The sequence below is a fragment of the Durio zibethinus genome, chromosome 2 (assembly GCF_047325235.1).
Source record: "Durio zibethinus cultivar Kanyao isolate XHJ-2024 chromosome 2, ASM4732523v1, whole genome shotgun sequence".
In the NCBI taxonomy this organism is placed as follows: Eukaryota; Viridiplantae; Streptophyta; class Magnoliopsida; order Malvales; family Malvaceae; genus Durio; species Durio zibethinus.
Genome location: NC_143163.1, coordinates 28,373,001 through 28,387,390, shown reverse-complemented (window position 1 = coordinate 28,387,390; position 14,390 = coordinate 28,373,001). Strand labels below are relative to the sequence as shown.

The 14,390-nt window shown below is 29.7% G+C and overlaps 2 protein-coding genes across 3 annotated transcripts; one reads left to right on the top strand and one right to left on the bottom strand.

Moving 5' to 3' along the window:
- Positions 1–2,396: 2,396 nt before the first annotated feature.
- Positions 2,397–6,233, top strand: LOC111317777 (ATP synthase subunit beta, mitochondrial-like). Its single transcript, XM_022920184.2, has 9 exons — positions 2,397–2,929; positions 3,555–3,630; positions 3,726–3,814; positions 3,991–4,108; positions 4,190–4,293; positions 4,397–4,555; positions 4,645–4,869; positions 4,984–5,295; positions 5,863–6,233. Exons 1-9 carry the CDS (start codon positions 2,450–2,452, stop codon positions 5,974–5,976), a joined length of 1,677 nt encoding a protein of 558 aa, XP_022775919.2. The 5' UTR covers positions 2,397–2,449; the 3' UTR covers positions 5,977–6,233.
- Positions 6,234–11,542: 5,309 nt separating this feature from the next.
- On the bottom strand, positions 11,543–13,950 carry LOC111317776 (FAM133-like protein). Of its 2 annotated transcripts, none has more exons than XM_022920182.2 (3): positions 13,723–13,950; positions 13,325–13,408; positions 11,543–12,763 (listed from the first exon to the last, which is right to left on the bottom strand). In XM_022920182.2, exon 3 carries the CDS (start codon positions 12,702–12,704, stop codon positions 11,781–11,783), a length of 924 nt encoding a protein of 307 aa, XP_022775917.2. In that variant the 5' UTR covers positions 12,705–12,763; positions 13,325–13,408; positions 13,723–13,950; the 3' UTR covers positions 11,543–11,780. The 2 variants fall into 2 exon arrangements, with proteins under 2 accessions (XP_022775917.2, XP_022775918.2); XM_022920183.2 differs by having other exon boundaries at positions 11,543–12,729; positions 13,723–13,858.
- Positions 13,951–14,390: the final 440 nt, after the last annotated feature.

The window sequence follows — 14,390 nt, the reverse complement described above, 5'->3', positions numbered from 1 at the left end:
ATAACCGCCTATAATGGGCTTTGTTAGCCGCCTATAATGGGCTTTGTTAGCCTTGAATTGATTTTTATTTTGAAATAACAAAACATCATTTTGAAATGTCTAAAAACTACATAAATGATAATTTTAAAAATTCATTATAATTCATATACAATGAATTAGGTGATGAAGTTTATATGAATAGAAAGCCTTTTAAGTTTGGTCTCTAAATCGTCAAACGATTTTTGATTTAGAATTGTATAACTCAAGATATGATCAAATTAGTAAGTGGAGTACAAAACATGAGACAATCACCCAGCAAATAGGATTAATCTCCTCAAAAAGTGATTGATTGGTTTACCCAAAATGAATTTTTTGCTCTAGGATTGAAAAATGGATCGATCACCTTATGTAGAGGATCGATCATTCGTTTGATAGGATCAATCCCCTACATAAAGGGATCGATCAGGTTGTGTTTTTTTAAGCGTAAAATGGCATCCAAAACATGAATCAATCGATCCCCTCAGAGAAGGATCGATTAGGTCTGCCCAGAAATACTCTAACGGCTAATTTTTCAAGCTTCCAACAAGCATTTCTTCTTCCAAACCATTCCTACTAGCTAGTTCTTCAATTCCTCTATAAATTAGGCACTTTAACACATCAAGAAAATTGATGAATCAAGAAAGTAAGATCAAACAAGCGATATATTATTCTCTTAAAGAATTAAAAGTTTTAGAGCTCAAAATTCCATGTCTTTTGTATTTATTATATCCAATTCATATTTTTGTTCATTCATCATTTTTTTGTACTTAAACTTGACAAATACTTAGCTTTTGAGATGTGTTTTAAGTTTGCATTTCTTTTAAGTGATTTATAATCAAGATGTGAGATATTCTCTCGAATTTGTGAGATTGAAATATTGCTACTTAGCCTAGAAAAAAAAGAATGTTAGGTTGCTATCTAAGTTTTAAAAAAAGATAGAGTTGTAATTTTCAATTCAAGAATAGTAAATTGAAGCTTTGGTATAGACAACTAAAAAGAGAGGACATAGGTGCCTTATGGAGAATGATCAAACCTCTATAAATCCTTGTGTTTGATTTTTCTATTCTTATCTCTTTACTTTGAATTTAGTTTAAGATTATCAATTTAGTATTATTTGCATCATATTTTGATATTGATCTTAATTTTTCATTCAATTATATTAAAATCATTATTTTGGAAGAATTTGAAGAAATTCAATTCACCTTCATTTTGAATCACCATCTCACCTAAAAAGCTAATAGGCTTAACTCAATGAAACCAACTGCCTTGGCAGTTTATTTTCTTATTATTAATTTACTTTAGGTAGTTTTTCTTTTTACAAAAAAAAAAATGCTGCCTATATTTTAGTGCTTGAATAAAAAGCATTGGGCCATTAACATATAATAGAGAATACGAAAAGAAAAATCTTTCACAAAAAAAGAAAGAAAAGAGAGAGAAAGAGAAAGTAAAGTAGGCATTTCAATAACTCTTAGTGAGGATATTTTTGCATTTGGTATGAAGAATTCACATTGTGAAATCAAATAATTTTCATATTATGATTTTATTCAACCACCAATAATTTAAATCAGATTTTTTTTCACTTTCGCTTCTGTTTAATAGGTAAGTATATATATATATGATATTATTCGTATATATCTCCTGTAAATTTTTCTTACATATTTTGATACTCAAACTCTCATTCTATCAAATATTTTAATATTTCAAATTAATACCAATAATAAAGTTGCTTACTTAATATTAATATTTAATAAAATTATGTCTTATCGTACACATATCCAATCATTACCATATTATTTACTTTTATGATATTTTTTTAATTCTTTTATTTTAAAAAATTAAATTTTATTTTTTAATTTTTGATTAACATAATAATTAAAGATTTATGATATATGACATAATTTAATTATATATTTATGCTACATCAATCATTTAATTAATAGTAATAATATAAAATATTAAAATAATTGATGCAATAAAAATTAAATATCGAGATAAAAATTTAATTTTTTTAAATATCATATTAATAAAAAAATAAAAAATATAAAAACTATTTTACATATTAATCCTTAAATAAATAAAATTGATTGGACGCATCATAAATAGTTTCTTTTATATTAAACTGCCGGTCTACGCCACCAAAAAGTGCCGGTCTACTCGCTAGTTCAACAACAGCCAGCCTCAATTTGGGAATTTCCCCGAGGTTCAAGGTAAAAAGATGGCGTCTAAGTCTAACCACTTAAAAAATGTAAAAGTTCGAAAAAGTGAAGTAAAGAAAAAAAATCCGAAAAAGGAAAAAATAATCCGCACAGTAAAACAGTAAAAATTCCACGAGACTCTCAGCCCTATAACAAGTAACACAACAAGCTAATGTCAGTCTCAACAGAGCTCTTCTCATCAAAACCCTCGCGCCTCTTTCTGGAAGCCGTGATCAATGGCTTCACGTCATATCCTCTCTTCTCTCCTCCGCGCCACTTCTCGCCGATCTCTGTCCAAATCTTTAAACTCCAACCATCGCCTGCCTTCACCTTACACCACGCGCCGCCCTTTTCCTTACGCCTACTTTCTCTCCCGCGATGCTGAGTACGCCACATCTGCGGCTGCAGCCGCTTCTCCTGCTCCATCGCAGCTTCCTCCCGCTAAGAAAGGCGGAGGAGGTAAGATCACTGATGAGTTCACAGGAGCAGGAGCCATCGGTCATGTTTGTCAAGTGATAGGTGCCGTCGTCGATGTGAGATTCGATGAAGGTTTGCCTCCGATTTTGACGGCGCTTGAAGTGATGGGCCACTCGATCCGGCTTGTGCTGGAAGTGGCACAGCACTTGGGTGAAAACGTGGTTAGGACCATTGCTATGGATGGAACGGAGGGACTTGTTAGAGGGCAGCCCGTGCTTAATACCGGATCTCCTATCACTGTAAACATTTTCTTCTCTTAAAAGTGTTATATTTTCGATTGCGAATGATGAGATTTTATCGGAAATTTCTTGTCTGTTTTGATTTTGTTTGGTGCTTTGGAGCTAGAAACTAGGGGATGAAGTGAAATGAAGATGGAGATCTGATTAGATTTATAGATCTTATTGTGTTTCATCGGAATCTGATCTGGAATAAGTGAGAAACTTTTGTTCAAACAAGCTAAAGATTACTTTTTTAGAGTCATTTTTCAGTGAATTTTGCTTTCGAAACTGTTGGGCATCTAATGAAAACCCATTACGTATTCATGAGTTTCTTAGCTATCTAAGTGGGATTTTAAAAAAAATACCAAACGATATTCACTCATGCTTTATCATTTGTTGCCCTTTGGATTGATAAAAAAATTTCTCAGAAAAGCTTTCCTCTGACGTGTCAGCCATGATTTGGGTATTTTATTCAGGGACTTGAGGTTTCCCTCGTATATTGAGCTTTTCTTTTTTTTATTTTTTTGGTATCTGCCTTTTTTATATATATTTGATGGGCTCTTTACCATTTTGTGGCTGTCTAGATTATAAAAAATTTTGTTTGAATTTCATGATCTTCTTAGTTATGCCTGCTTGTTCACGTTAGGTGCCTGTTGGTAGAGCTACACTTGGACGTATCATAAATGTTATTGGAGAGCCTATTGACGAGAAAGGCGAACTCAGTAAGAGATTTGCAAACTTTTTTAATCATTTGAGCAGTTTACTTTATGGTGTGCTGAAATAAAAGTCTAACTGACTGAGTTTAAATGTTTAACAGAAACCGACCATTTCTTGCCCATTCACAGAGAAGCACCAGCTTTTGTCGATCAAGCTACTGAACAACAAATCCTTGTCACTGGTATTAAGGTACTCATTATTGCGTGCAATTCTGCATGCCTTTGATGCTATGCTGTATTTTTTCCCTTTTGTTAAAAGATCCTATGCTGTATCAGAATGATCTTCTATTCACACGTTTGGTGTTGTCTGAATCCAGATGAGAGTACGTTAGGTTCAAAACTTTTTTCTCTTGCTTTCTTTTGCAGGTTGTCGACCTCCTTGCACCATATCAAAGAGGAGGGAAGATTGGGCTTTTTGGTGGTGCTGGTGTAGGGAAGACGGTGCTTATTATGGAACTTATCAACAACGTGGCTAAAGCTCATGGTTGGTGTTACATTATATTTGTGGTTGGTTCCCACTTTGTACTTTGTTTATTATTCTTATATTACTTGTTTCTGTACTCAGGTGGTTTCTCAGTTTTTGCCGGTGTTGGAGAACGTACTAGAGAGGGTAATGACTTGTACAGGGAAATGATTGAGAGTGGTGTTATTAAGCTAGGTGACAAGCAGGTAAATACAAGTATATATTCATCTTGTTTGCATTTCCATATATATATATATATATTATTTTATATCTTATCCCATGTGGCTTTTCATTTTGCCATTGTTACAGGCTGACAGCAAGTGTGCTCTTGTCTATGGTCAAATGAATGAGCCCCCTGGTGCTCGTGCTCGTGTTGGCCTTACTGGTTTGACTGTGGCTGAACACTTCCGTGATGCTGAAGGGCAAGATGTTCTTCTCTTTATTGACAACATTTTCCGTTTTACTCAAGTAAGTTGGGTTATTGTGGAAGCTTTGAAGCACTTTTCAGTTTGTGTTGCACATTGCTGATGGTTTGAATTGTTTTTTTTTCCCTGCAGGCAAACTCAGAAGTCTCTGCTTTGCTTGGTCGTATTCCGTCTGCTGTTGGTTACCAACCAACTTTGGCTACTGATCTTGGAAGTCTTCAAGAGCGTATTACCACCACCAAGAAGGGTTCTATCACATCTGTGCAAGCCATTTATGTGCCTGCTGATGACTTGACAGATCCAGCTCCTGCAACAACCTTTGCTCACTTGGATGCCACAACTGTGTTGTCACGGCAGGTATTATACACATCTATATGCGGCTGTTGAGGAGTTATTCTATCTGATGTTACTTTATGATTACTTTGTGCTTTCTGCTCATAACACTTGCGATCTTTTTTTCTTTATTATCAGATCTCTGAGCTTGGTATTTACCCTGCTGTGGATCCTTTGGATTCTACATCTCGTATGCTTTCCCCTCACATTTTGGGCGAGGAACACTACAATACTGCTCGTGGTGTGCAGAAGGTTCTCCAAAACTACAAGAACTTACAAGATATTATTGCCATTTTGGGAATGGATGAGCTTAGTGAAGATGATAAGTTAACTGTTGCCCGTGCTCGTAAGATCCAAAGGTTCTTGAGCCAGCCTTTCCATGTGGCTGAAGTGTTCACTGGTGCCCCTGGCAAGTATGTGGAGTTGAAGGAGAGCATCACCAGCTTCCAGGTATGATTTTCTCTCTGCCTGGCTTGCTTTTATTGTATCAGAGTGTGTTATGGCATCAATGAGCAAGTCATTATTTTCTTATAATGGGTGGATCCATGGTATGATATCCTTTATTTATTATTAAAATAAGTGTAGCATTTTACAAGTTTTTTTAATGCATCGGCCGATGTTTTATGTAGTGCCCAAGTTGTTATTTCTCACAATGCCGAGCTATACATGGATAAGATTGTCTTAAAATAGAGCAAAATAGTGCAATGTGATCCATATATCTAACTCCAGGCAGAGGGATTATGCTAATTTCTTGGTTATTGTGGGGTGACATATCAATTTGTGGTTTAGATAGATAATATGAAGCTGGAAAAGGGCATGTGACTTTGCTTTCAGATAGATATTCGGAACCAGCTTTTTTTTATGAGAATTCATTGATAAGGTTCATAACCATTTTGATCAAAACATATCGTGATCAAGATAATCCATCTGATTACACTCTGGTTATGTTCAATTTTTAGTCCTTTATTACACGAGTCTGATATTAATAGCATTCTTCCTTATGTATGATTTTTACAGGGAGTGTTGGATGGAAAGTATGATGACCTTCCTGAGCAGTCATTTTACATGGTTGGAGGGATTGAGGAAGTCATTGCTAAGGCAGATAAGATTGCCAAGGAATCTGCAGCCTAATTAAATCCTTACATTACCTTTATCGTCACCTGGATAATTGCGAAAATAATATAGGTGGTGTTGGCAATGCCAGCAACAGGACTGTTCATTTTTTGGTTTCAAATGTAACAGATTTTTTTTTTTTTTCTGATATATGTGTTAATGATGTTTACTCATGAGTGAGAACTGGGGCCTGTTCTCCCAAAGCCCTCTTTTTTCTTGTTATTTTTAACGAGGGAAAATGGAAGATGGATGTGTACATTATTTTTCCTTGAAAAGGCTGGATGCCCTATATCTATCGTTTCTGACTGCCATTTGTGCGAATGGGAAATGCGTTTGGAACTCTGGTGTTTCTTAAATCCTTGGGATCCAAGGACTTCCCTCCATCTCAAGTTCCATTGGCTAATCGGATTTCAACTTTTCTAATTTGTGGGTACGAGTTCCGTTTCCATTTAGATGTGAACTACAGAATCGAATAATTTTTTGTTGAGCTAGCTAACATTTCGTTTATGACACCAGTAGAAATAGATGGTAATGGTAACATATGCCGTGGTTTTCATCGGAGACTAGTGTGTTACCCCTGCTAGTATGGGTTAATCAATTAATTTGTTTTAATTAGTAATTGGGTTAGCATTCCTATTTATAATACTTATAAAGAAGCATTAAAAAATAATTTGAATAGTTGTAATAACAATCTCAAATAAAAGTCTTATTTGAATATGTATTAAACTACCAATAGGAGTGTAGTATGCAAAAGTGAAAGGGTAAAAAGAAAAAATATTTTATTTAGGGGATGAAGGTTTTGTAAAAAGAAAAATTATTTTATTTAGGGTTGATAACAAATTGAATTTAATTTAATTATTTTGATTAACATATGATATTATGGATTTTCAAAACCTGAACTATATTCATAGTTTTTTTTTTAAGAAATCGAATTGTTTCGAACTAAATTACATCAATTTGGTTCTTTTTTTTAATTATTTATTTAAAATTTTATTATTCTATATTATTTTAAATATCTCTAAATTGATTTAAATATAAAATAATTATTTTTTATTTATAAAATTTAAACTAATAAAAATTTATAGTTTTGTTCAATTTGAATATTTTCGGTTGATTTTTTTTATCCGACAATCAAATCAAATTAAAACATAAAATATTTGATAATAGACTGAATCAAATAAGAGAAAAACCAATTTAAATCAATCTAAACACTATAATTTTAAATCAAAATTTTTTATTTGTTTCGTTATAATGTTTGATGTCACTGTCCCATTATGAAAAAAGCAAACCATAAAAATTCTCATTCTTCCTCTCCATTTTTCCTTTTTTAATTCATTTTTTCTTTATCTCTACTTTGTATTTTTTTATCACCTCTCATTTTTTCTTTCAATTAAATAAAGAATAAATAAATTTCGAACCAATTAAAATGGGCCAAATGTCAAACAAGCAATCCCTTTGTTATAGTACAAGATTATAGATGTGATTTAGTATTGCTTTTGTTAGTGAAATGGGGACAGGAGGTGTTTCGATTTAATTTTTTTAGATCGGACAATTAGTGTATTTGTATCTTTATATTTTATGTTTAATGTTATAAAATACCAAAAGAATAGATAAGTCAAACATAAAACATATTTTTTATTTTTGACAAACTCATATAATTTTTACTAAAATTTTAAATCATATTATTTTCATTTTTTTGTATTATTTTCCTATACTGTCCTATTTTATTTAAAACTTTCAAATTAACTATTTCATAATCTACTAAAAAGGTGCTCCTGCATTGCAGATAGACATAGCAATTCATATATTTTGTTCATGTAAAGCAGTGAAAATTTATATATTCATATTATATTTTATATGAAAATTACATACCATAATTCTGTCAACACGAAAAATATAAAATACAGTTTACAAAAATGTTCAATTCGAATCAAGACGGATAGAAACCTCTTGGATATTAATTGCTTTATTATCCTTATCGATTGGTTCAGTTTATTATAAAAATTGATCAAATTAAAAACACAAAAACAAAAAAAATACAAAAGCAAATAAATAAATGGAGTGCTATGTGGATATTTCTATTGATATCATTTTCTTACAAAATTTATCTAATAAAAAAATTAAAAAACAAAATATTTAAATAAATATCCTCTATTGGATTGAGTCAGATCAAAATTTATTGGGTGCTAATTGTTTTGTTATCTATACTCATTGACTCTTTTTTGTTGCAAAATTTATATAATTAAAAAATAAATTAGGGCGATGCATTGATATTTTCATAGGTATTTTTAACAAATTTATCTAAATTTAAAATAAAAATTGACAAAAAAGAAAAAAGAAGAAAAATGTAAAAAAAATAAGATGCCACATCGATACCTTAAATGAAGGTAAAACAAAAGTGAAAATGAATGAAAATTATATAATTAATGGATGGATAGATGTATTAAATCTTAATTATGTATAAATATAAAATTTTTATTAAATTAAGATATAAAATAATAACAATAATATATTCAAATATAAAATGAAATAAATAATTAAAAGTATAATTATTTATTTACTTAAGGCAATACAAAAGACCCTAAACCAACTTCTAGTCTAACCTTGATTTTTAGAACGAGAAAACCTCGATCCAATTCCTAAGTTTCTAAAAATTAGCATAAATTAGATCAGACAAAACAAAAAACTCTTGAGATAATGAGTTTTTTTTGTGATAATTTCATGGATTAATTTTGTTCTTAGTAAACTTTAATTTTTTAAAAAATTTAAAAACAAAGGAATTGATGGGAAAATAAGAAAAGAAAAAAAAAGTCAAATGGAGATTACATGAAATTTATTAAATTAAGGTACTAAACAATAATTTATTAATATAATACATATACATAAATATAAAATTAAATGAATAATAAAACATATAATTATATATACTAGGGTGGGATGAAGTATCCTAAACTCATATCCAACTTAATGTCAATTTTAGAAAGAAAAAAATTCGATCCATTCTTAAATTAAAAAAAAATACATCTATTGGATTTGAATGAATAGAAAATTTTCTACATGTTGTTTTGTCATACATACCTTTATTGATATTTTTTTTCAAAATTTTCTTTACAAGTTTCTTTTGGTGAAAGAATTATTTAATTAAAAAATTTTAAAAAATGATGTAAGGAAAAAAAAACCAAAATAGGATGCTAAGTGTACACATTCATCTTTTTTTTTTCAAATAAATCTAATCTAAAAAAAAAAAGAAAAAAAAAACTTAAGCAAAAAAAAGAAGAAAGTTGAGTTGACAGATAACAATAGAAATGATAAGTTTTTTTTTTTGAGAAATTGATATCATGAATTTTTAAAAAAACTAAAAAAGACTAAACAAAAGAAAAGAATAAAAAAGGGAAAAAATTAAGTTCAAATTTGACATCAACACATCTGTAAATATCTTTTTTTTAAAAAAAATTATCAAATAAAAAAGAAAACGAAAAAAAATATTTTAAAATAATAATATCAAATGGTTACCATATTCAAAAAATTTAAAAGTACTAAATATTTTTAAAAAAGTAAGTAGGAAAAAATTTTAAAAATGAAAAGAATTAAATAAGTTGACATGTAATATACTTATGGCATCAAGTGAGTGTCACGAAAAAAAATATATATATATATAAAAAATAAAAGAAATAAAAACGAAAAAAAGGAAAAAAAAATACATGTGGTAGACCTTTGAGATAAAGTGGGTCTCACACAAAAAAAAAATCTAAAATTTATTTGTTAAATATATTTTAAAGAAAAAAGGAAAAAAGGGTAAAAAAATGAAAAACAAAAAAATTAATATAAGTAGGTCCTACATACAAAAGTTTATTAAATTAAGATACAAAATAATAATTTTATTAATATAATACATATATAAAAATTAAATTAAATGAATAATAAAATATATAGTTATATATATTAGGACAGGACAAAACATCGAAAACTCATATTCGACTTGATCTCAATTTTAAAAAATAATTTGTATCTATTAAATCTAAATGAATTGAAATCTATTAGATACGAATTATTTTATCATATATATTTTTATTGATACTTTTAAAAAATTTATTTATCAAATTTTTTATGCAAGGATTATTTAATTAAAATAAAATATATACGAATAAATTGAAATAAGGTGTCATGTGTACACATTAGTCTTTCTAAAAAAAAAGATTTAATTTAACAAAACAAAAAAAAAAAAAAAAAGAAGAAAGGAAGAAAAGAACTTAGAAAAGGAAAAAATGAAAAAAAAAAAAAAAAAGAAAGTTGAGTTGTTATGCAATGTTAGCAATGATGGATTTTTTTTTTTTGAGAAATTAATATTATAGATTTAAAAAAATTAACACTAAAAAAAGGATTCAAAAATAAAAAAAAAAATCAAATCCTAATTTCACATCCACACCTTTAATAATATCTTTTTCTTTAAAAATTATCAAATTAAAAATAACAAAACATTATATATTTTTTAAATAGTAATATCCAATGGACCCCATGTTTAAGAAATCTTAAAATTTTTTAAATATATTTATTATTTAAAATAGTAAAAAAAAATTATTTTGACGTATGGCATGCATTTGATATCAATTGAGTCTTATCTTTTCAAAAAAAAAAAAAATTGAGTCTCGTGAAAAAAAATCTAAAAATTTATTTACTCAATATCTAAAAATAAAAGAAAGAAAATGAAAAAAAACTTGTGACATACCTTATGTATCAAATAGGTATAAAAAAAATAAAATCTAAAATTAATTTAGTAAATATATTTTAAAAAATAAAAAAGTAAAAACATGGTAAAAAAACAAGAAAGTTTAATATAAGTCCCACGCCAAAAAAATCTTTAAAAATATATTTTTTATAATTTTAAAAAATTATTAAAAATTTAAAAAAAAAAAAACAATAACAAAATGAAAAAAAAAAGGCAAGGAACTGACGCGTATAATCTTACATTCAACACTTATATATAGGATTTGATTTGGCTCGAATGTAACGTATTTTTTATTTTATTTTAAATATTTTTACAAAAAGAATTTATAAACTGCAATAAATTAAAAATCATACACATGATCAAGTGATTAAAAAAAATATAGTATTCACAATATAGTATAAAAAATTAATTAAAACTATTATCGCAATATATAAGATAGTATATATTAATTTTAATATTTTTATAATATTTTATTTATTTTATTATTTTATTTTAAAATAATTATAAATATGTTAAAAATAATAAATAATAAAAATACAAATTTTAGTCAAAAAAAAAAAAAAAATCACGTCAGTGTAACGAGGCGGCTATTTCTAGCTCTATTTATAGATGAGCTGATCAGTATTTCATACTCAGCATTCAGCAATACTAAAATTGAAAGGTGCGATTAGGGTAAGCATGCAATTTTGTCCAGCCAATTTAACGCTATTTTGTCATAAATAAATTAATTAAATTAACCTTAGTTTTAATTCCATTTAGGCTGACATTTTTAGTCCAAATCTATTTTGAACAACATTTGCATTTATATTGGGCTTAGGCTTAATTGCAGGTGTAACCATCAAGCATAGAACTTGTAAATAATTATCAAACCGAAAGTCAAACTTCTGAATTGAGCACTCATCAAATTCAACACAAACAAAATTTAGAGCATTCCACAAATTTCACCACCAGTAAAAAGGTCACAGTAACTATAGTGCACATAAAAGCACTTGCAACATATCCCACCAATCAACTAAATGGCTTGTCAAACATTAGAATAGATTCTGCCGATCTACTTTGACGATCATGAGCAATATTTCCGATCTTTCAGGTTGTTCTAAAAGTAATCTTCACGATGCTTTCCATTGGGTTCAACTGAATGCTCAATCATACGACTCTTTGCTTCGGACTGATGATGCAGATTTTTCTCTTCATCAGACTGTGGTCGACGTCTGTGAAGGTGATGATGATGATGATGGTGACGCTGGCAGCAGTGACCACTGCTCTTGAGCCTTGACTCATGATCATCATCGGATGACTTTCTTAAAGGCTGGCTCTTTCGATAACCTTTCTCACCATCAGAATTGAGTGAACCAGAGTCAACACTATTTGATAGTCGATGACGTTTATAGTGCTTTGCATGGCTTTGCCTTCTGGGCACAGACACACTTCCAGCTTCATCATCATTTGAAGAATCAAAAGATTCTGAATCTGATCTTAAATCATTAAGCTTCCATCTTCGGTGGCTTGGCTTCTTCCTCCTTTCTTCTTCAGAACCACTATCATATTCATCACTGCTATCATTACCAGAGCCTGATGATCGTCTCTTCGACCATCGCTTTGACTTCTTGTCCTTTTTCTTCTCACACTCACCTTTCTTCCTCCTCTCTTCTTCAGAACCACTATTGTACTCATCACTGCTATCATCATCAGAGCCTAATGATCGTCTCTTCGACCTTCGCTTTGACTTCTTGTCCTTTTTCTTCTCACACTCACCTGAATCACAGTGGGCATTCTTCCGATGCTTTTTGTGGGTTCTCCTCCTTTTTCTCCCTCCACCAGTACTGTCACTGTTGGTATCAGACTCAGAAGCACATCTTTTGTGCTTCACACTCTTTGACCTCCTCTCTTTGGCCTCAACATCCACCTTTGCCAATGCAGCAGCTTCTAGCTTCTGCTCCCATTTCAAAGGGGCTTCTTTCTTCTCCAAAGCTCTCTTCTTTTTCTCCTCAACCAATTGAATGAACTTCTTGCAGTCCATTTAGAAAAGAAAACCAACTCAATACCTGCATTTAGGTACGATGATGACCAGAAGTACATCTCACAGAAGAGAAAAAACATTGTCAGTTCTTCCATCATTTGATAGCATCAATATAAGAAAGAGATTGTGCAAGCAAGCATGATAAGCAAGATTATCATTACTGTTTAAACCACGAAACCACACTCTATGAACATAAGATAAGAGATCTTAAAAACAGATTTGCTAGAGTTATAACCATTAGAACCCCTCATTTAGTCCATGACCTCTAAATTCTGTCAAGATGACAATTCAAACTGTTATCTTTGAAATAGTTTCTACTAAATTATCAGTAGTCATATGGCCGACCAAACAAAATCCTTGTATTGTTTTACGTCTATTTTGAACTATTTTATGGGAACACATTGGATGAAACCCTTGTTGAAAATTAAAGAATCCCTCATATAAAACTCTTTAGTTCTAACCATATACATGTTGAAAGCATAGATTAATTCTTAGTAAAATTTTCTTTTAACCTTGCAGTATTATATGATGAACGTAATCCTGTCTCAACAACAATATTAGAATTAAAGAATTAAAAAAACAAAACAATAAAAAGTAAAAAATTAGATGCAGCTGCCTACCTTATGCGCAATTTAGGGAAAACCCCAGAACCGAAGTAGTCGACAAGCCTTTCCCCAGGAAACCGAAAAAAAATAAGAAAAACCCTGAAGAATAGGAAAGAAAAAGATCCCAGTCTGTCAGATTAACAAAAGAAAGAAAATATTTACTCAACAAGCAAACTATCAAACAGAATCCAAAAATCAATTTGAAATTCTCTGTTCGAAATGAAAAATGATAGATTTCCCAGAAGAAAAGGAACAAAGTAAATAAAAGAAAGCCGAGAAGAAAAGAAACACGAAGTTGAATCACAACCAAGAAAAACGAATCACTTTTCAGATATCCAATAAACCCTAACTTAGTAAATTCAGGGCGAAAAAAAAAAAAGAAAGAAAACAAGAAGAGGAGATAGCAAACATACCTGAATAATAAGAGACTTTGAGATGGGAGGAGACGAAAAAGAATGCAGATCGGTAGTAGATAGGGAGATTAGGGCACTTTGGGAAGTCGCTTCTGTAAAGGTCTGTAGCTACATGCGATACAAATATAAATACGCGCACGCACAGCGCGCTGCCTCGGGTTGCCCACCTTACGGGACAAACACCCCGTTTCGGGTTCGCTTGATCGCGTGGTGAGTTAACAGTGGGTCGGCAGGTTCAGTCGTATAGCGTTGAAATAAATTTTTCAAAAAATCATTAGATTATGCAAAGTAAAAATCTAGTGAAGTAAAAATTCTTTAAGTAATTTATGATTTTTTCAAAAATAAATAATAATTTTTTTGAAAAAATAATTAATAATAATTATATTTATTGATAATTATTTTTTACTTATATTGAACTAAAAATAGTGGTTCACTAAAAGCTAAAAGTGATATTAATTGTTTGTAGAGTTAAAAATAAAAAAATTTAAACTTTTTGAATATAAATAATATTAGATTCACATATGAATCAATATAAAGTCGATATCAACTAATTTGATTAATAAAAATTAATTGAATTTGATCAAATCAATTTAGTTAGATTAATTTGGATAATTGTAAGTTAAATTATAGGTTTAATATATTAATTAGATTGATTTTTTATTTTTTAA

Coding starts and splice junctions, on each gene's coding strand:
- LOC111317777 (XM_022920184.2), top strand. CDS start 2,450: ATGGCTTCACGTCATATCCTCTCTTCTCTCCTCCGCGCCACTTCTCGC. Junction 4,556..4,644: donor ACATTTTCCGTTTTACTCAA/GTAAGTTGGGTT, acceptor TTTTCCCTGCAG/GCAAACTCAGAAGTCTCTGC. Junction 4,870..4,983: donor CAACTGTGTTGTCACGGCAG/GTATTATACACA, acceptor CTTTATTATCAG/ATCTCTGAGCTTGGTATTTA.
- LOC111317776 (XM_022920182.2), bottom strand. CDS start 12,704: ATGGACTGCAAGAAGTTCATTCAATTGGTTGAGGAGAAAAAGAAGAGA.